At 39.9% G+C, this 23,424-nt stretch overlaps 1 protein-coding gene across 4 annotated transcripts in view; it reads right to left on the reverse strand.

The window, feature by feature from the left end:
* Positions 1–680: 680 nt before the first annotated feature.
* The window catches only part of vgll4b (vestigial-like family member 4b), a 128,488-nt gene continuing 105,744 nt past the window's right edge, over positions 681–23,424 (reverse strand). For all 4 annotated transcript variants that reach the window (XM_073072106.1, XM_073072105.1, XM_073072103.1 and 1 more), the window contains 3 exons: positions 20,592–20,808; positions 15,803–15,926; positions 681–3,070 (listed from right to left, as the gene is read on the reverse strand). In XM_073072106.1, coding sequence (XP_072928207.1) covers positions 2,790–3,070; positions 15,803–15,926; positions 20,592–20,808 — 622 coding nt within the window. In that variant the 3' untranslated portion in view covers positions 681–2,789. The remainder of the gene's footprint in view (positions 3,071–15,802; positions 15,927–20,591; positions 20,809–23,424) is intronic.

Consider the following 23,424-nt stretch of genomic DNA (forward strand, 5'->3'; position numbering starts at 1 on the left):
GAAACCAGAAGGATGTGAGCCAACATCAAATGATCTCTTCGCTGATTGAGATCAAATTCTTCAGACAAGGCAGTACAAGGATCATGTCAAAATTTAACTCATCAGAATTATTATCACTGACTTAAATCATGTGAAATTTGTGCCAGCTGTACAGTGCAAAGGCATCAAATTACAATAGTGCAAAAAAATGTCAAAATTAAACTGAATTCTGCAATTTAATTTTGGATTGTTATCAAAGTTTTAAATCCTTCTCTAGTATTAAATATCATGGAATAATTTCCTGATGTCATTAGTCTAGACAACCTACACTTTGCAGAGCTGACGAGGACTTTATTGGTAAAATATGAAGCCGTACTCTCAAAATCCTTTAAATAACTTTAGGGGTATTTTGCTTCTTCTGTAGGTCAAGATTACGTTCACCCTTGTGTTTTACTGATTCTTATCATTTGGTTAGATTACTCACTTTTTGATTACTTTGATATGGCTACGAATCCATCTGAACAGAATGCATTTCTTTAGGTCTAAAAGGATATCAAGTTCTTTACAACAACCATTGAGTTATCAGTCGGAATAATTCAGTGGAAGAATAATATTTGCTGTCATAACTTCAGCTGGATTATGTTCCATACACAGGGATCTAAAAATAGTTAAGTAAGGAGAAAGAAATTGCAAAAATCAAATGATTTAAGAGCACTTTATTGTTCTTTGAGGCTACTTTAAGTACAAAAAGTGGCCTGTCAAAAGCTATTTTTTTTTCCATTTTGGGTGAAACAAGGCCGCAAACAAGAGGGATAGAATTCAAATTTACAAACTGAAACTAACAGCAAGTACACTGTAGACATTTCACTCTCTGTAATAATGAAAACTGTAGATAAACCTGGTCTATGCGTTGCAGAACAGTTTGCAGTCTCCACAATGTTTATAATTAGTCCACAATCCCTGGATTGTTGTTTGTATTCTTGTTCAGTTCTCTCATTTTATATAAAAAAACAGCCAAGTGACCAGACGTATAGAGTTCACAGACAGCATCTACAGCCTTCTACCATTGTAATGCTCAGTAGCCTGTAGCAGTAATGAACTAGTGGCTATTAATGCTAACGCAGTGTTTCCATAGATAACTGTGTTCCTGCACTTTTACCTTATAACAGACAAATCTACACCAAACAAAAAAGATCAACTTTTTTCTCCAAACAAAAAAAACTGCATGGATTACAACAAAAAGGATAGGGAAAATTAAATAGCTACACATCATTAACAAATTAATTGTTCCTCAAAAAATACCTACGAATTTTTTTTGTACATTCTTTACGCACAGCGTAATGATGGTCTTATAGTTACCTATATAAAAAGTGTTCATTTAGTGATTAACCTACAGAGTAGGACACTGAATGCCAAAGCAGACAAGCGGTGACTACCCAGTAAGGTGGCGATGAAATGTGTATGGTTTTTACTGGGATGACGGAATGTATGGGCATGTGTGACTTTGTCAAAGGCAAAAGCTAAATCGGGAAGCTATAAAGCATTACACAGCTTCTTTCTGTACCTCTGCCTCTAGTGGCTATTGAAACAAATAAAACAGCTTTATACTATCAGAGGAATGTACACCTTGGCACAGGACTAGAGTAAGCATCAAAATTAAATTGTATTCTGCAAGCCATGACAATCTGCATTACCACATTAAAGCCAAGTACTTTTGTTTCATATAAAGTAATGACTTGTTTAGCTGCAAAACTGCCTGATTTCACAGACATGATGGGAGCTAGTTTATTAAGCAAGTTGTATTCATTATGCAATAATTATTCAGTCATGCACAAAGCTATTGCCACCTGTACCATGGAATTTATAATCTACTGAATATTATATGCAGGCCTTTTCCTGAGGCTACCCTCCTTTGCTGGCTTCTACCAGTGTGAATACATGCTTAAATGTCATTGAGTAAAACTGTACCAGCAGTAAATATCTAGGACTGTTATTGATGAAAACAAACTGCAATTTTGAAGAAAGAGCTCTAGTATTAATTTTCAGTATGCCTATACAATATAGATACCAGCTATTTTTAAAAATCATGCAGCTACTTGTATAGAATCACTATTGACCTTCATATCTCAAATCTATTTTAACAAGCTGACAAATACAGATGAAGGGTGTAGGGAAAAATGCCCGTGTTCTTTGAAAGAAAAAAAAATGCAGTCCAGTCGTGAGCACCAAGCACAAAATGTAATCTGAAGACAGAGAAAGGCTTATACCTGTATGAGACTTTCCCTTCCTAAGTTGCTTTGCCTCTAAAGCACAATATACAATATACTTAAGCCCTCATTGTCAGCAGTCTGCCATCTAACAAAACAAGAAAATCTGATGTAAAGTTGACAAGCAACCTCACCACTCCCCAATAGTGCAAATCAGACATACAATTCTTTTCAAGTATATAAACATATAAAATTACATAACAGAAAAGCAATGTAAGCAAACCACACAAACTCTAGTCAAAAGAAACTAGCAGAGGCCAAAGCGTTTGGGTCAACCAATCTTAACATGGCTTTTTGGGGCAGCAGAATTGCATCAGAGGTTTCTTTGGTAACTGAGGCAGGAGATTAGGACGCTACATCATACAAACTCGTATGAATAGCTCCTGCTATTTCCTTTTAGGGCACCCTTTTGCAAATGCTAAGCAAATACACAAAAGTGTCTGGTTTAAAAAAAAAAATCCCCCTCCCCACTTATTTTGCAGTGTTCAAGCTCAGTCAAAACGATGCAGTACATTCAGCACAGAATGCAACGTGGTCCGCTCTTCACGAAACAACTGAAGGGGAGTGATTGTGATTGACCATGTGGGACGAAGGTGAGGACTGTCCCCTTCTTGAACCAGAATCAGGGCTGCTAGAAACTCCGTCTTTGGCAGCCTTGATTTGAAGCCATGTTTCTCCAAGAGCTTTGGCAAAGTGATCATCCACCGATCCGGTGATGGAGACCGAATTCGTCACAGGCTCTGGCTGCTTGTATTTCTCCCCAAGGCTCCGGCGAAAGTGTTCTTCTACAACAGGATCACAAGTCGTAGCAGTAGGTATGGAGGCTGTAAAACAAGACAATCGGAAGGGGTTATCAGGGAATGGGAGGACATCCAAATCATACCAGATCTTTTTCTAATAACAGAAACAAAATTTCAGCTTTTTAAATGTAAGCACTATTGGCCAATACAGATGATTACATTTTAACCACTTAAGTGAGAGATACTTAATTTGTATGTACTATGCATGCAAAGAGAGGTATATGGACAGGAAAGGAATGGAGGATTATGGGCTGAGTGCGGGTCAGTGGGACTAGGTGAGAGTAAGCATTCTGCACGGACTAGAAGGGCCGAGATGGCTGGTTTCCGTGCTGTAATTGTTATATGGTTATAAAGACTTTATTCATAATAAATCACATTCATCATTATAGAAAGGCAACTGCCATTCTATAATTATATAACATCTTACAACTGCAGATTGTTCAGAATCTACACCAATTTCCTGAGTTATAGCCACATCTGCTTTAACTCATCTTGAAAAAGCATGAATTAAAGGATGGAATACAAAGTACAGAAAGTCCTTTATATTGTTATCTCCTTTAAAATAGCTCTTCTTAAACTCCATTTAGGGTCAATGCACTTTCTGGCTCTCAGCAATGAACCCCACTGGAGCAGGAAAGGACACACTGTATTTCAAATGCAGTAGGCCTTTACAAACTAGATGAAGGAATCTACTAAAATACTAAGTACACAAAATTCTGCAGGAACTCAGCAGATCGGGCAGTACGTATGGAAAAGAGCTGATGTTTTGGACCAAGACCCTTCTTCAGGACTGAGAGGAAAGGGGGAGATGTGTGAATTAAAAGGTTGGGGGGGGAGGAGAGAAAGGGGCTAACTGGAAGGTGAAAGATGAGGCAGGTGGGTGAAAAAGGTTAAGGGTTGGAGAAGAGAGAATCTGAGAGGTGCAAAGTGGACAATAGGAGAAAGGGAAGGAGGAGGAGAGCAAAAGGCAGATGAGGTAGTAAAAGGCGAGAGTTGGGAATGGGGGGGGGGGGGGGTGGAAAGAGAGAAGAGTTTTGTTCACCAAAAGGAGAACTCGATATTCACATTATCAGGTTGGAGGGTACCCGGATGGAATACAAAGTGCTGCTCCTCCAGCCAGATGGTGGCCTCGTCTGGGGAAGCCATGGATCAATGCAACAGAATGGGAATAGGAATCGGAATGAAAATGTTTCATCATTGGGAAATCCTGCTTGTGGCAGGGGTGCTTGACAAGACGCTCCCCCAATTTACTACAGGCCTCACCAATGTAGAGGAGGCTACAGTGGGAGCACGGGACACAAAATACAACCCCAGCAGATTTGCAAGTGGAGTGTTGTGTATAGATAGTAGAGAGACAAAATTAAGAGGGGTATAGATAGGATAAATGCAAGCAGGCTGAAGCTGGGCAAGGCAAACTATTTAAGGGGAACCTGAGGGGAAGAAGGGGAATTTTTTTCACTCAGTCTACCAGCGGAAGTGGTGAATGAAAGCTTGATTGCAACACTAGAGAAATTTGGATAAGTACATGGATGGGAGGGGTATGGATGGCTCTTACTCCAGTGCGGATCAACAGTACTAGGTAGAATAACTGCTCAGCGTGGTCTAGGATTGACTAAAGATTATGTTTTGGTGGTGAAATTAAAGTGCTCTTTGAGTCTGAAATTAATTATAAATTGACATTAGAAAACAGGACTCGGGGGACGTCACGTGATGACGTAGGATCGAGACATGGAAATCCAGCTCTCCCGTAAAAAACCAGTAAAATAATGTTTAAGTGAAGAAAAGTTAGTAAATACTTTTTAAAAATTACTTATAAACTACTCAGGATTGTCTTAAGATATGTCTCCTAAACAGAAGCAGAAGAAAACTACTACTTTGAAGACAACACAAGTTGGAAAAGAATCAAGGCCGGCGGCCATGAAAGGAGCCTCGGGCTCAAGTGCATTTTACCTCCAGCGATACAGAACAGGAAACTGCGGCAACATCAACCGTTTCCAAAAAAAAGAGCAACAGGAATTGCGCATGCGTGAAGGAAGGGGCATGCGCAAACACGAGCAACCCAAACTACAAATCCCAGCTATGATCGGAACTGAAAGTGAAAGTGAATATGAGGTGGAATCAGATTCTCTGGATAAATCAGACGAAGATGAAGAGACAAACAAAGAAGAGCAACAGGAAGAGGTTGGAGGTGATATTGGAGACATAAAAAAACCTTTGGTGCAAATAATGCATGAATTAAAAGCATTAAAAGTAATAAAAAGATATTAAAATATGAAGATTATGTTTGATAAAATGATGAAAAGACAAGACAAAATGGACAAGAAAATTAAAAACTTGGAAGAAATAACGGGAGACACCATTGATAGAGTGAATAAAATGGAAGGTAATATTTCTGCCTGGACATCAGAAAGAAAACAGTTGTTGGAAAAAGTGGACGTACTTGAAAATTTTAACAGACAAAATAATATTAAGATTGTTGGACTTAAAGAAGGTATAGAGGGAGAGGATCCAATAAATTTTTTTTCAAAAATGGATTCCGGAAATTTTGGAAATGGAAGAAGGAACCCAGTTAATTGAAATTGAAAGGGCTCACAGAGCCTTAAGATCAAGACCTTAAGTTGATCAAAACCCATGATCAATCTTGATAAAATGCTTAAGATATCAAGATAAAGAAAAGATCCTGAAGGCGGCTGCCCAACGTGCCAGAAAGAGAAACGGGCCATTGATGATAGAAGGGAAAACAGTTCTTTTCTATCCTGATATAAGTTATGACCTTTTGAAGAGAAAGAAGGAATTTAACCCAGCGAAAAATGTTTTATGGGAAAAGGGTTATAAGTTTATATTGTGCCACCCGGCAACCCTGAATTTTTTTGGATGATGGAAAAAGATCTTTTACTGATTATTGGGATGCGGAAGAATTTGCACAAGAATTCCCAAATATTCGCTAACCACAGCCGAAGATTTAAAAGTGAAATGGATTAAAGATGAAGACAGGGACAGTGAATGGAGTTGATGGATGTTTAAGGACAGAAGAATATTTAAATATATTCTTAATTATATGATACAGGGGGAGAAAGGTAAAAATTTGAGAAATATTAATCGAGAGTAGTGATATTTTTTCTTCTCATATATACTTTTTTATGTTATGGGGGAGCTGGGGGAACTTCGGATTGATTGCTATGGGATTCACGTGTGTAATCATGGTGATTGCCATGACCCGCACAACGGAGGGGGGTAATGGGGTAATCTTTCTTTCTTTGCCTGGACAATTGGGGGGGGGGGGGGGGGAGAGAGACACATAGCAACATGGAGAATTTTAAAATGATTCCCCAAGGTACTACGAAAGTTGAAAAGTTAGGTATTACTATAGACTGGAGTAACCCTGTTAAAAATAATGACTAACTTACTGAATTTTTTAAGTTTTAATGTTAATGGGCTTAATGGAAAAGAAAAAGAATTTTAACGTACATTAAGAAAATGAAAATAGATATAGCTTTTAGCTGCATTCCATTTGAAAAAAATTACTTATAATTTGAGATAAATACGAAATATTTCTGAAAATTTGGCGCCCTTATTTACAAAAGATAGGATTAAATATATAGGTGCTCCGAAAATAAAATTATTGGTTATTTGGGGAAATAAATAAATATATATACTAAAGCTATTATGAACTCCATGGAGCATGTGGGAATCTTCCAATATCCAGACATTCTTTCTTTCTTTTTTTCTCTTTTTTTTCCTCTTTCTACAGGGATATGTTAGAGGGGAGGGGGGAAGGGTTGATAATTTTTTTTCCTTCTGTAACCAATTGAAAATCCAATTTAAAAAAATTTATTTAAAAAAAAAACAGGACTCCTGTTCGAGGTTACACCTCAATACTACACCATTTTATATAACTGTGGTTCTCCCACGGCAGTATTCAATCAGCCAAAGATAATCCCTTTGTAATCATGTAATGTCACTGGAAAGTAGATCAACTTAAGATCACTAGTCACATTGCATTTCTTCCATCCCCAGGAAGTATTCTGGAATTTGGGATCAGGCTCTCCAGCTATCCACTGCTTGTGATAAAGAGAACATAATTGTACCCCAACACCTTAACAACAATGCTGGAAGGCATGGCTATCCACTGCCTTTGTGATAACAGAATGAGGGAGAGGATCTCATTGAAACCCATCAGATATTGGAAGGCCTAGATAAAATGGATGTTTCTATAGTGGGGGAGTCTAGGACCAGATGGCAAAGTCTCAGAATAAGATACCCCATTTGATCAGAAATGAGGAAGAATTTCTTTAGCTAGGAGATGCTGAATTTGTGGAATTCTTTGCCACAGACGGCTGTGGAGGCCAAGTCAATGAGTATACTTAATCCTGAGGTCGATAGGTTCTTAATTAGTAAGGGCATCAAAAGTTACAGGGAGAAGGCAGGTGAATGGGGTTAAGAGAGATACTAAATCAGCCACGATAGAATGATAGAGCAGACTCGATGGTTTGAATGGCCTAATTCTGCTCTGAGGTTTTATGGTCTTGTGCCCGAGCTGTGGGGTTAATGCTCCCAGGGATACAAGAGCTGCAACACTGGGTGGGCAAATACTTGAGTTTATTCTCGGCAGTCCTTGGCATCATCAGCTCTCTGTGCACTGGAGTCTCAGAGTAAAAAATTCAAGTCCTTAAGTTTTACAGCACTCGATAGAGATCCCAAAATTCCCTAGGAAAGGGTATATGGGGAGAATCACAAACAAGAGAAAATTTGCCGATGCTGGAAATCCAAGCAACACACAAAATGCTGGAGGAACTCAGCTGGCTAGGCAGTATCTAAGGGAAATATCAGGACTGATGCAGGGTTTCGGCCCAAAATGTCGACTGTACTTTTTCCCACAGATGCTGCCTGGCCTGCTGAGTTCCTCCGGCATTTTGTGTGTGCTGTATGGGGAGAATGTTGGCAAGTGGGACTGGGGGCAGAAGGAAAACCTACACCCAAGTACTAGAGGACTGTGCCAGGATGGCAAGTGTTGAACTAAGTGGACAGTGGTAAATAACAGTCAATACTCAGCTGCCCATTCTCCAGCTAGAAGATATTTATTGACATTCATGTGGAGAACAACTCACACTTTTTCTTACTATTACTGATACATATAAGAAAATGCAGCTACGCACCCTTTATCAGAGGTAATTAGACCCTGATACATAATTTGCTGTTTATTCACATTTATTGCCTCTTGATGAACTGAGATATTGTACAGCAGTTCAATTGCCCCTCACTTCTGTAAACGGGTTTAAAGGAGTACATTTATTCCACATCCTCTTTCGTATCCAGTCCTGAGCTTGGACTAAGATGGTGGGATGCTGGTCAAGTGGGTCCAGTGAAAAAGGTGGAAATCTTGGGAGCCAGTGAGCCGGGTCACGAGGCTCTGAATCCAACAGAACATCAAGAGCCATTTGATCTTTTGGGTCACGCCTTAGTGGCAATGGGAGCTGAGTGCCATCTAGGATTAGAAAGTGGAAGGGCTGAATAAATTTGGAAGGGCTGAAGGTAGAAGAGAAGGCAAGGTGTGAATAAGTTGAAAGTATTATGAGGATGACCTGGTCAGGAGGGGATGGAACAGTCATGTCTAGCAACACCAAGAAAAAGAGGGACAGAGTGATTTGAGCTCAGAACTCATCATCATCTCTTATTATACAAGACATACACACACTACTAGAATTCACAAGATACTGAACGTAACGACAGGAACTACATGGTCTTATGATTCCTCGGACACTACACAATATGAAAGTCTCCTTTTACTGTTGATCCACATTTGATGGCACTAGTGGGTTTGATTTTTGATTTTCTCCCCCTTTATATTATGTTTTTTAAAAAATTTCCTTGATACTTCACAGGAAGAAAGCAAGTTCCAATTTTATTCAACCCTTCTAATCCTAGACCCTCAGCACCCATTGCCAGCAAGACATGACCCAAAATATCAGATGGCTCTTGATGCATCTGTTGAATTCACAACCTCCTAAACACACTCACTAACCTTTCCTGGTGTCCATCACAGTTAACTTTCGAAACGTTAGCCACTGCTGCTCACTCGGAAGAGACAAAAGGCTAATTGTCCACTGCAATTCCTTAGAAGTTGCGAAGATTTGCACGGCATCTAAAACTCTGACAAACTTCTATAGATGTGTGGTGGAGAATATATTGACTGGTTGCATCACGACCTGGTATGGACACACCAATGCCCTTGAGCGAAAAGCCCTACTAAAACTAGTGGATGTGGCCCAGTGCATTGTGAGTAAACCCTTTCCCACCATTGAGCATATCTGCACAGAGCACTATTGCAGGAAAACAGCATCCTTCATCAAAGACCCCCACCATCCGGACAGCCCTCGCTACTACATCAGGAAGGTGGCACAGGAGCCCCAGGGCTAGTTATTACCCCTCAACCGTCAGGCTCTTGAACCAGAGAGGATAACTCTACTCAACCCATCACTGTTCTCTATGGACTCACACTTTCAAGAACTCTTCATCTCATGTTCTCAGTATTTATTTTTTTCTTTTGTATTTGCACACTGGTCTTTCATTGATTCTATTGTTTCTTGGAATAATTCTATAAGCCCGCAAGAAAAATCTCAAGTGTTGTATATGGTGACTTGTATGTATTTTGACAATATATTTACTTTGAACTACACCCAGTGGTACAAATTCCCCTCAGCAGGAACTGGAAAACCTAATGCTGCTAACACTGAACATGCCAATACTGGAAAACTGACTGCAAAACATTCTAAATACTTGACAGGTCATGCAACAATTGTACAGAAAGGGAAAGGGTTACCATTTCATACCGATGATCTTTCATCAGAAGTATTCAGACGACAAGTCATCACGTCATGCTGTCTCTCCCAATCCAACACAAACCGAAAAAAAAAGGATCAGCCATGATTGAATAGCAGAGCAGACTCGGTGGGCCAAATGGCCTAATTCTGCTCCCATGAGACATGTCTCCCGTGTCCCATTCCTGTCCCCATAGGTACAACCTGACATGCTGAGGTTATCCAACCATTCCTGCTCTTAAAGTTAATGCAAAGTTGGTTTACTGCCCATCAGAAGAGTTTTAAACAAAGGTCAACACTACAGGAGCTTTTTTTTTTAAACAATTAGCGTTTATTTTGTTTAAAAAAAACTCTTCCCTCAGAAATAAATTCATATTCCATTCCAAACCCTGTTCATTCGTTGACACGTTTCATGAGTTTTCCCTGCAAATCTGCTCTAGTCAGAATGCTCACAGCAACCACTCTCTGTCCATTAGGCAGCTCAGTTCAGTAGCAGACTCCGTTTTCTTCTGCTTTACCAACCTATCAAAACCTAACTTGGCTTTGGATTCCACCCTCCTAAATCTGGGGTGGACTCTGGACCAATCTCATTCTTGGAGGCTATATGTGTGGATTTCTCCACTGGTGGGGGGGGTTCCCTAGATCTCAAAAAGAGATCAATTGATCACTGTGATCTGCTGTGTAGATGGGCGATAACAGGAGTCATGTGGAAGTGAATAGCTTACTAGGAAATTTGGGGAAATGGGATTGACCTGAAAGCTGAACAGACAATGTGCGAAATGACCCTTGGCATTACAGGGAAGTTTGAGAAAATGAATCTCAATCCTGACTCGGTGTCTGTTTCGCTATGTTCATTTCTGCACCCTTTTCAAATTGCAACCCCCGGGCTGCTTCACATTAATTTGCAAACACTAAGTGTGGCAAGAACCAATTAGCAGTTCGATACCATTCTCCTCTTTCCACGCTACTCACTCCAACCCACGAGGTTGGCATCGGGGGGGGGGGGGGGGGGGAAAAATCAGAAAACAGCAAGGATAGAGACAAATTATACAGAGATGGAGTGAGTCAGAAAGCATGAACTCTAGCACAGAATTGTGGTAAAGGCAGAAGGTGGCAGCTCTGGACAACTGCAAATTGTTTAGTATGTCCAATGTCTACAATCTAACAATGTTCTCCACTTACAATTACTTTCTTTACTTTTACAGCCACAATGCATGTAATTTTACGGAAGTGGCTACTGCTTTGCTGCTGTTACACACTTCTATCGATGGAGTTCGTTCAGACAGGAGAGGGTAGAGGAACACCCTAACAGCAAGCTCTCAGTATTATCCCTAACACTCCAGTACAGCGGATTCAGGTTAATCGGGGCAATTAATGTTTGGTTAACTGAGACAAGTACATTTTGGCCCATTTAAGCGGCTGCCCCCAATTAGCCAAAGTTTTGCCGCTTAACTGAGTAACAAATTCTAAACCCATAAGACACAAGAGCAGAATTAGGCCATTCAGCCCACTGAGTCTATTCCAACATTCCATTGTGGCTGATCCCGGATCCCACTCAACCCAAACACCTGCCTTCTCACCATATGTTTTGAAGGCCCGACCAATCAGGAAACTTATCAACTTCTGCTTTAAGTATTCCCATGGACTTGGCCTCCACCGCAGACTGTGGCAGAGAATTACACAGATTCACAATTCTCTGGCTAAATATTAAAAAAAACAATCCTCCATACCTCTGTTCTAAAAGGTGCCCTCTAGTTCTGGATACTCTCACCAGAGGAAACATCCTCTCCACATCCACACTATCTAGTTCTTTCAACATTTGGTAGGTTTCAATAAAATCTACCGCATTCCTCTAAATACCAGTGAGCACAGGCCCAAAGCTGCAAAATGCTCCTCATGTTAACCCCTTCATACCAAGAATCATCTTCATGAACCTCTTCTGGACTCTCAATGATAACACATCCTTTCTTAGATAAGGGGCCCAAAATTGTTGGCAATGCTCCAAATGCAGCTTTACTAGTTGTGATGACTGATGGTACCATTCGACCTGGATTTCTGAGCTCAAGAATGGAACTGACCCAGAGCAATAGCTTTTCCACTTTAAAAAAAACCCTCCCGCAAAAGTTTCCTGTCCTCATTGGATACCACGGACAACCACCAAACAAAATCAACGCAGACACTAATGCAGATAATGAACTGCCTTCATACAATGTTTTTGATGATTACATCCTCCAAATCTTCATTTTTATTGTAACATTCAAGATGATTGTCTATAACTTCAAATCCTTCATAGTTCTTAACTTGAAGTAGTGAAATAGTTTCATTTTCACTCCCGACTACTTTTGGCACTCCAAGCCTGAATATTTGAACCACATTGAGCTGAACTGTCTTACTGTTAATTTCTCACCAACCATCAGTGACAATAATCAATACATTTTTGAACACAAGCACTCTGACTAGGTGGAAACTGATCGGCAATAGTCTCCCATCCCAATTAAGTGGCAAAATTTCCCAAATAAACAAAGTGAACCCCAGCTACATTCTTGATTAGTTTTTGCCCTTTTAAAGTTGTCCCAAATGGCCCATTTAACAAGAATCCACAGCTTTGAGTTTTATGTTTCAAAACATGGATATTTATAAATTGTCAAAATTACAACTGCATAACCTGATCCACTTACTACACATTTTTGTCTGGAGACTACACTGGCTTTCATTCTTTACGTGCAGTACCAATGAACATCAAAATAGATTAAGTATATATCTACACTTAAATCACTATTACTGCATTCTTTTTAAAAAAGTACTATGGGTCATAATTCAGAATCTACCAGCTGCATTTATATGCTGATTATTATTTAAAACCCATTCTACATGAAAAGACGTACTGATAATGACACAAGCAGCCTGAAACATTTAATACAGTGAAGGAAGTAACTGTAAAAGCCATTTGTTGGCTTTAATTCTCAAGGAACTAGCATTTAATGATATTTATGTTAAGAACAGTTGACTTATCTGGACTGTACTGTGTGAAAGTTTAAAACCTACACACAGGATACAATTGAGAACTAGCAAGATCAAGATTCTCTGATTGATCCAGATTTTCTGGTTGAAACTGAAACAAACTGCTGATGTAACTAGAACCAAGTTTGTTTTGGATCCAACCAACATCTTTTATTTATACGACAATGTCAACACGGTAACATTTTCCAAGGCACTCCATAGTAAACTTTTATTAAAAACCTATTTAATAACAAGGATATATTCATGCAGATGATGAAAATCTCAGTCAAAAGGAGGAAGCACAAATGGTGATATTTAGGGTGGTCCACTTCCTCAGCTTAGGGCCTGAATAGCTAAAAGAAACAGTGACAGTGGAACAGTTATGGCTGGGGTTTTTGTGTAGCTAGAAGAAAAGGAAGTGAGATAGTGGGAGTGGAGGGATTTCTGATCTGAAGACTGAAGCTCCTAGGGGAGTTTGATAACCTGAACAAGGATGAGAACATGCAAAATAAAAAGCTGATTAAACAAGGCCAACTCAAGTTCAAGATGGCTGGTGAATGCAAGGCCAACTTTGGATAATCTTTGATTTATATTATTGTCACATATTGAATACAGACAAAAAAAATCAATTCATTACAATGGTGCACTGAAATGGTACAATGCAAACCAAGAAGAGTGCAGAATAAAATGTTACATTGCAGGAGACAGGAAGGTGCAAGCTCACAATGAGGTGAATTGTGAGGCTCAGAGTCCAGGCAAACAGACAACAGTATTCCAACAGCGGGTTAGAAGTTGGCCTTAACAAGGATACAACATAACAGGCATGTTAAGTTTAGGAAATTAAAGAGACATGGATAATGCTTTCAGGAGCAGACAGCCAGAGGAATGACAAGGGGAAATGGGGAAGTAAAGGCAGTCCCAGCAAGGCACGAGCTTTGTAGTCTGAAGCTCACAATGGGGTCAAATATTACATCAAGATTACAACAATGTGATTCACCCTCAAACTGTTGCCAATAGAAGGATGGACCCAGTGGCTGAGCAATAAATGTTAAAGACATCGGCTTGATCATCCCACTTATAGAAACAGGGAATTTTTGCTCATCTTCTACTGGGTGCAGGGTGTGCACAATGACAACCTATCAACAACTCCATCAGAATCTGCTCTGTAAAGTGATTTAAAGCAGGCCACACTTAGAATTACCTCATTTATTTTTCTGTTATGGACTAACAGACAGCTTTCTTACATGCTCATTGTAAAACAGGCAACCTCCAGATTACAGTGGGGGGGGGGGGGGGGAAGGGGAAGGGAGGTGGGGGTTTAGTTCACAGAATCTATGTTGTGATTTTATTTTTAGAATACAAAGTTAGGTCATCTGTGCATGAGTTGAAATCAATATTTTTTTCCTCACAAATTCCTATAACCCAATTGGCTGTACCATGGGAGGGCAGGGGAAAGAAGAGAAGAGGCTTGCCTGTAAATATAGACACAAGAGGTAGTACAGATGCTGGAAATTTACAGGAACACACACACACACACAATGTGCTGGAGGAGTTCAGCAGGTCAGGCAGCATCCATGGATGGGAATAAACAGTCAATAGACCCTTCATCAGAGTCTCGGCCTAAAACATCGACCGTTAATTCCTATCCAATGATGTTGCCTGACCTGCCAAGCTGCTCCAGCACATTGTGTGTGTTGCCTGTGACTATTTACTAATATTATTTCATGTTAATAATTTAATGTTCTTCTAGTAACTGATCAGAGGTCATCTTAATCAAATCTCACAAAATTGTTACTTTAATAGACAGCAAGCACTCCGCATTTTATGCTTGGATCAGAATTACTTTGTGTCACCTGACAGGCTTTATTTTTCTTGAATGCAAAAATCAGCAAGATAAATCTAAAATATATAAACAAGCTCAGAAGAGCCCATGGCAAAAGAAAAAGTTGATTTTCCTATCCATATATCTGCAATTCAGACTGAAGATGGGAGTAGGACATGTGACAGGGGTTAATAGGTAGTAGCCCTTACAGGTTAAAAAAAACATAATAAAAGGAGAGATTGTCGGCTCTAAAAAGTATGCAATTCCAGGTGAGAAATGAAGACACCCACAATATTCATAGAGTAATGATGAAATGGGGGTGGGGGTGGGGGTAAAGGTAACCAAGTTGTTATCACATTGGCAGCATTATGATCCACTTAATCATTGTACAATCAGATATTGTCCCAGGTATCAATATAGTATCATAGGGGGTGACATCAACTTTGGCTCTTTAATAAAAAGCCGTACAACTGAAGCTATTCTCTAAGCAACTTGCTGATCTGAAATACTATCTAACCCCAAATAGTTAACTTCTTTTTCAAAGCAAGGACGAAAGCACTTAGTTGAAAAAAAAAAATGGATTTCCTGCTAATGTTTTAAATTCTACTTTAATTTTGATGAGAATACCATTTTATTTCTACAGTGGGTGTGTTGAAACAACAGTGCAAACTGAAAGCCACTGAGGAAATGTGAAAGATCTTTTCTCATGACCTATATTGGCTACAGCTGAAGCCCAGATGCAATGGGTCTGCTTTGTTAATTCACATTCACTTGGCACCACTGGACCATATTGTTGCCAGTTTCTGGGACTATCCAAAACCAAAGACTGCCCATGTAAAAGCTACTTTCTCTGCATACAGTCACCGCTATATTTTAGAGACAGAAATGCTTTGTCAACCCCATTAAATATTTGATAAGAAACCCATACTAACTTAATAATAAAAACTTAGTGATTTGAACCCAATATGAAACTTGGCCTTGGAAGAGAAAGTGTTGAAATAATCAAGAGAAAGCTACACAGATGGCAAGTACTGTGTTTAAAAAAAGGCAGGGCCCAAAGGCAATACTGGATTGAGTTAAATTGCTTGCATAAACATCACTCAAAATGCAACTTACAATTTGAGGGTCTCCTGTAGCTTTGGGGTATTGCTGGAACACAACCACTGTGAGCAACAGGGCAATGGGAAAGGTTGCAGTTACGATTGTTACCAGATGCGCATGTAATTACTGACGGGCGATTCTGAACGGACAAAAAACAATGCGTTAGTATAGTTCAAATCAGCAATACTTAATAGCATGACTCCCCCTCTCCCTGCCCCCTTCCCACTCTCAATCTGCAGAGACTCGGACTAGAACCAGATTTATCACTCATGTGTGTCGCAAAATTTGTTTTTTGTGGCTGCAGTACAGTGTTCTACGCAAAATTACTACAGTACAGTGCAAAAGTCTTGGGCACATATAGTTAGTGCACCTAAGACTTTTGCCCAGTTGTGTACCAGAAATTCTGAATGCATGGCACTGTAGCCAAAGTTCATCATAAAATATTGACTATGCTTTTCTAAAAATTAAGTAAATCTATTTGCTACTGAGTGACTATCATTAGCATATCTGCTTTATACAATCCAACATTCACGCATTCCACTCTGGTGAAATATAGGGGTGATGCAGGAGAGATCCTGGATGAAAATGTACATGGGTGGGTTAGTAAGTTTGTGGAGGATACCAGGATTGGTGGAGTTGTGGATAGTGAAGACTGCCAAAGAATACAGCGCAATATATACCAGCTGCAGATATGGGCAGAGAAATGGCAGGTGGAACTTAACCCAGATAAACATGAGGTGTTGCACCTTGGTAGGGCAAATACAAGAAGATAGGGCAAATACAAGAAGATAGGGCAAGATCCTGAGTGGAGAGATCCTGGGATCCAAGCTCATAGCTCCTTGAAAGTGGCTACACAGATCGTTAAGGTGGTTAAGAAGGCTTATGGGATGCTTGCTTGTATTAATCGAGGCCTTGGTTTCAGAAGTCACGAGATTATGTTGTAACTTTATAAAACTCTAGTTAGGCCATTTCCAAATTATTGCATACAGTCTGGTTGCCTCACTATAGGGAGAATGTTGAGGCTTTGGAGAGGATGCAATAGATGCTGCCTGATTTGGAGGGCATGTACTTTGTGAGAGGTTGGATAAACTCAGGCTGTTTTCTCTGGAACAGCGGAGGCAAAAGGGAGATCTGGTAGAGTTTTATAAGATTATGAGAGGGATAGATAAGTGAACAGAGAGTATCTGTTTCCCAGGATTGAACTGTTTAATACCAGAAAGCATGCATTGACGGTGAGACGGAGTAGGTTCAGGAGGATATGAGGGGCAAGTTATTTTTCTTTTAAAAGCTCAGAATGGTGGATGCCTGTAATTTGCTGCCTGGTATGGTGGTAGAGGCAAATACATTGAAGGCTTTTAAGAAATGTTTGGATAGGCACATGAATGCAAGGAAGATGGGGGGAGATATTGTACATTGTGAAGGTAGACGCGATTAGTCTACCGGTGTTTTTGATTTGCTTGACAGCTAGCTTGGCACAACACTGTGGGCTGAATGGCCTTTTTCTGTGCTGTGCTGTACTGGTCTATGTTCTAATGGGACCCATAAGCAGCTCAACACCGGTTTGGCAAACAAGACCAAAGTGTTGTCAAGGTCAGAGTTATTTCTGCCCACACTCCAAATTCTCAACTGGAATGCTCTATCCTTAAACATTTTAATTTACAACTCAGCTCCTAATCATGAGTCACTGTGAATTTAAAGTATGAACTAGTTTTAAACTATGCTGCTCTGTTGGAAGTACTATTTTTCAGATAAAACGGCAGTCCCCATCATAACAGAATCCAAAAAAAAAATAAAATTCACTTTTCTACCTCAATCAACAGCACAGGAATTACTTGTATGTGAATCACTATCATGTGTAAAATTATCGGCAGTATTAATCAACCAAGCAATGGCTGAACTCAAAGTAAATCAGTACTTGTAAGAGTACTCTTGAACGTACAGAGAATGTACATATTGCTATATAAATGCAAGATTTTTCTTCTCAAGAAATGTGTTACACCAGTTGCCAAGTCCAGTTACACCTTTCCTCACCCACTTCAAGTAAGAGATCATCTTGGAGGATTGGAAAGAAGAAACTCAGGAAACCTTCAAACTGAACACCTTCAAGTACCATTTTAAATCAGTCTGAACTAGACCTGTGTAGACTCCTTATTCCACCAACACCAAGCAAACGGAATTCCAGAGCACAGCAAGTGATCCAATTAGCTTCATAAAATTCCAAATTTCCAGCTGGAACATTTAAGGCACTTACCCTGGCCCTGCATCCCTAGACTTCCTTTGTAGTTTATACATTTTGTTTTAAGTCCTTGGAAAGACAGAATGTGAAAATTTCAAGCTTGCGTTTAAATTGCACCTTTCATGACTTCAGAATAATTCCCAGCACGTAAGTATTACCAGTGCTGCAATATTGGGAAGTTTACCTTGTATGCACGTAGGTGGGTGAAATATGGCACACACCTTACGAGTGCAAAGTGTAACAATTTACAAAAGGTGCATCCAGTTTACCTGGGCACTGATCCCACTGAGTGATTGATGGGACTTGGGCAGCTACTTGGGGAAAAAAAAAGCCCCTAATGCCCGTTGAAGGATTCCAGCTAGAAATGTCAGCAAAGAGCCTACCTCACTTAGGAATCTTCAGCTCTGCTAATCACTAACAGGGCAACAATAGGTAGTAAGACCATCCTTGCATTCTTGAAAGAGCTTTCCTGTGAAGGAAGAGTAGAGGGACGGGGCAGGCATCTTTCACTTATGATCAATCCTTTAAAGGAATTTGAGTTACTAACTAGCATAACTAACGGCAGAAACAGAAAGTAACGTTACTGAATCCAAGGTAAGAATCAAGTTTTAATTGATGTTCTTGTTTCAAGCAACCCATCATAGGTGTAAGGCCAAGTTTGGGCACATAGTGGAGTAGATTTATTGTCTGGAACAACATTTTATTCACAGTCAGTGGGATGAGTGACAATGGCCGAGATAAATGTTAACTACCTCCTTTCTATAGACTGCCACTGGATCATTTAGGTCCTCTGGAGACCCCAGGCCTATTTCAACGACAGCCCTTATCTTGCTGCATTCCCTCAATCTTCAATGTGTTTTGGAAAATTAATCGAGTATTGTGCCCTAGTTCAGCTGTGCTTAGAAAATTATTTTGCTTAGGGGAGGAACTGCATTAGTGGCCAATTTAAATATAATTTGTCATGTGCTTTGTGTAATTGAATATAATGGTGAATAGTGCACAGAGCAGGCTGTGTTTATACTAGAGCTCCAATGATCTCAAATACAGCAAGCCTTTGCTTATAAACAGGTAAACAGTGACATTTTGGACAAAATGGGAATGAAAATTTGAATTCAAACTGGTGCCACCGTGAAATCCCACTTTTTGTGGTTGATGCAGCAATGGTGCCCAACAAAGCATCTCCCCTAATCTAAGTCTACAATCCTCTCTTTCTCCTCTTTTCTATTCCCCATCCTGGTTTTCTTCTCACCCTTTCTACTCTCCTTCCCTGCCCATCTCCTCCCTCTGGTGCCCATCCTCCTTCCCCTTCTTCCATGTCCTCCAAACTCTCCAATCAGATTCCCTCACCTCTTCAGCCCATCAGCTCCCAGCTTTTTACATCATCCTATCTCCCCCACCCATCCACCTTCCCCCTCACCTGCGTAATGGTATTACTTAACACCCTCCCCCCCACCTTCTTATTCCGGCTTCCTCCCCCTTCCTTTCCAATCCTGATGAAGGGTCTAGGCCCAAAATGTCAACTGTTCATTCCCCTTCATAGATGCTGCCTGATTTAGAGAATTGTGTCTCTGTGTCTCTGTGTTGCTCATAGTAGTCTACTTGTCCTTGTTAGAATAAGGTTGAATAGGATAGGACTTTATCTCCTAGAGCATGGTTTCCTGACCTTTTTATTGCATTGGACCAATACCATTAAGCAAGGTGTCCATGGACTCCAGGTTGGGGACCCCTGCTCCAGATGATCCCGTATCAAGCCAATACAAGTTCCAACATACTTGTAAACATTCTGCAAGTGCTGAAGCAATGCCAAACTTCTTCCACTTTTTAATATTTTAGTGCCATTTCCCTTGGTGTAAAGTATGCACTGATTGCCAGAAACTAAGAATTAAACTGAATTTATCTACCTTTGACAGAATGTGATATTTAACTAAAGAGCAACTTTAAGCAGTTATGGGTGATTTTAGAGGGAATTTTAAACAGCTAACTGTTCACAATGAACAATGGACAGAATAGAGGCACCAAATTCCATCCAAGAGTGAATAGTTAATCAGGTTTTTAAAAATTCATATAAACAGAATTGCAGAACCTCAGCTTAAAATCCCATTCAAACGAAGGCACCTCTGCCTACAAACACCCCCGAAGGCATCAGTTTTGCTTATGCCCTGGCAATGTGACTTGAACACACAGTTCACTCAACAAGGAGATAAGACTGCTGCCGACAAAAATCAACACTTAAGTATTATTAATGTTGTGGCTGTGCTGTAACACGAGGGCCAAGTGACTGAATGTATACTATTGTTCTGTTGAAAAACTTGGATGGGCACAGAAACAGTTAAGAGATGAGCATTATTAATACCAGTTAATTAATTTTAAATCACATCACCCATGCACGTTCAATGGATAGATCAGTGAAGAGTTTTCAGATTCTCCCACAAAAATAAAGCCACCTTCACGGGTGGCGAAAATGTGCCAATTCTCACAATGGTGGGGGGGGGGGGGGGACATTCTAAAGCACAAGTTTCAAAAACATTAGTAAAAGATTTTGCTGAATACAAGAAGCAGTGTTTATACCTGCTGTCGTTCCACACCGATGCTTACTGTCCTAGTAGTATCCATGCTATTTTTGGTCAGTGCTAGAGGCTGTTCCATTGACATACTTGGCAGTCCTATGCCAGCATAGGTACGATTGCTGAGATGGTTCATAGCTGACATTGCCGCACGCTCTATAGGGCTTCGGCTTCGCTCTCTGTGTTGATCTTTACGCAAATCCCCGTTGACAGGTTTGGCCCTGCAAAATGGTCTCTGTTAGTATTTACCAGACACACACACACTACCATCAGAAAACAAGCTATAACCATCCCGTTTACACTGAGAGAACTGGCAATGCTCAAAGTGAAATGGAACCACAGACCCTTCTATCATTAACAACTTGGATCAATGTGTTTAAAAGATACAAACGACGTGGGTAAGGGGAGAAAGCAGGGGACAAATGACTGGGAGAAGCAGAAAAACTACTTCACTGTACAATTAAGGCATCAGCAGGTAGATATTGGACAATTAATAATAATGGAAATACATACAGATAACTTAGCAACCCATCCCGAAATGTTATTCAATCTAATTCTGTAATGGCACAACTTAAAGAGACATTTATCGCAATTATACCAAGGCACTTAATGGCTTGGAAAATTTGAAATCATACTTCAATTTGCCCATTCAGATTCTTAATATACATTGTTAAAGGGGGAAGTTCTTACAAATATCTGAAAGCAGCAATTTCTGGATCCCAATTATAATCTCAGAATGTCACAGTTTTGCATACTAGCAGTAATTTTTCTGAATACTGCCAAACAACTGATCTTGTACAACATAAATGAGAACAAATATATTGATTACAACTACAATTCATGGGCCACTGTCTCCTATTTAAAAACACGAGTTGGCTTACTCCAAGCTGCATCAATCAGCTTTGGCAACGTGAACACAAAGGTTGCACAAGCAATTAGAATTGACTCCCAATCTTTTCATCTGCTAGACTGTACTTTTATCAGCAACAAAGCACATTCCCAAATCATTCCTCCCCATTTATTATGTCTTGATATTGGACTCCAGCCACAATGTACCCAGGCTTCACAACGCAGCTTGCAGCACCTGAAGAGATGGACTGAACCCGTTAATACTAAATGCTGAACCCTCTGTTACAGCTTTCTCAGTGGAGGGGACGATAAAGGTGAGAGATGGAAAACGGGAAGAAGAAATTACCCCCCACCCATTCCCCACTCTGGCCTTTAACCAGTTCTCACCTGCCTTTTACTTCCCCTTGGGTCCTCCCCCTCCTTCCCTTTTCCCTTATGGTCCACTCTCCTCTCCTATCAGATTCCTTCATCTCCAGCCCTTGACCTTCCTACTACCCACGTGGCTTCAGCCATCACTTTCCGGTTAGCCGCCTCCTCCTCCCCCACCCCTCCACCTTTTTATCCTAGTATCTTTCCCCTTCCTTTCCAGTCCTGAAGAATGGTCTCGGCCCAAAACGCAGACTATTTATTCATTTCCATAGATGCTGCCTGATCCGCTGAGTTCCTCCAGCATTTTGAGTATGTAGCAATTGAGAGAATCAAATACACGTGATCGCAATGTTATTAATCAGCTGGACTGCAAGTTTAGTAAAAGGAGTGAACTACCATTTATTCATTACCACGTGCATTCTATCCATAAATTACGATCATGTACTGAATTTAACATTGCAATCTCTCTTGATAAAGGGGCTCTTGCTAAATAAAGCAGGCATCCATAGTGTTAAACTTGGAAAGCTGCTGGCAATGACAAACAATTATTAGAACTCCAGCATTGTTTATTAAACTGAAATGTGCCATTTCAATAGCCATATGCTTTTACTTAACAGCATACAAATCAGTTTCTTCTTTTTCTGTTGTCCAAGGTTTTTTAAAAAAAACTATTTTTTGTTACAAGTAGTCAATACAAGTATCGTACAGGAACATAAGATGTGTCGTTTATAGACAAATATGAATGCAGAGAAAGCCCAGCTCTTAACCCTTAAGCACTGTAGAAAACTACCTACTTACTGGGACAATATCTACTCAGTTGAATTGAGGCATATTTAAACTGTAGTACAAATCAAACCCATACCTTCCTACTTAATAACATGCAGTAATGTGCTACAACTGTCTTAAAAGCACTTTCCCCCAAGAAAATAGAGTTTAACTATACAGCATAAAATTTAATAAGCTGAGGGAAATGACAGGCAGCAAAATGGCATATTTTATTACTGAAGGGCGTGAAGCATTGAACATGGTATTCTTTCTCGGCAAGATCCTTCCTTCCTTTTAGCTGACCTTAGTATTTTCCAGTGTAAAAATTACACGCATTTAAATGATTCCTCCTCCTCTCATGTGTTTAAAAAGCTAGAGAGAAATGTTCTAACCCCCCATATCCAGCAGTAGTGGCAAACACAGTCTCCATGGTGAACCAGAAAAATCAAAAATGTACCAAAAAGGTAACAATATTAAAGAAATTAGGTGGTGCTTGAGATATCTTCTTCAAAGCAGTAATAGAGATTATAACTCAAATTTTCAAGCCTTGATTTTGCAATTGATATAACAGCTTCCAAGTGGCTGTGATCTATTTTACATGTAAAAATATAGATACTAATATCTGTTAATCTGCATTTCCTGAAAATTACACCCACCAATTTTGTTCCCTTCCTGCAGGATGCCCCTCCTGCTTCAATGGTTTTCCCATTTCCTTCCACTCTCACCATCTTAGTTCTCACAAGCAGAAGAAATAAAAAAGTCAAATTGTATGTTCTGCAAAGCACTAAGCCAGCTCACAAACTTATAGGTGGTTTGGCAGAATGGGACTCATCCATTTACATATTGGACCAGCA

This window comes from Hemitrygon akajei, chromosome 19 (assembly GCF_048418815.1).
Source record: "Hemitrygon akajei chromosome 19, sHemAka1.3, whole genome shotgun sequence".
Classification (NCBI taxonomy): domain Eukaryota; kingdom Metazoa; phylum Chordata; class Chondrichthyes; order Myliobatiformes; family Dasyatidae; genus Hemitrygon; species Hemitrygon akajei.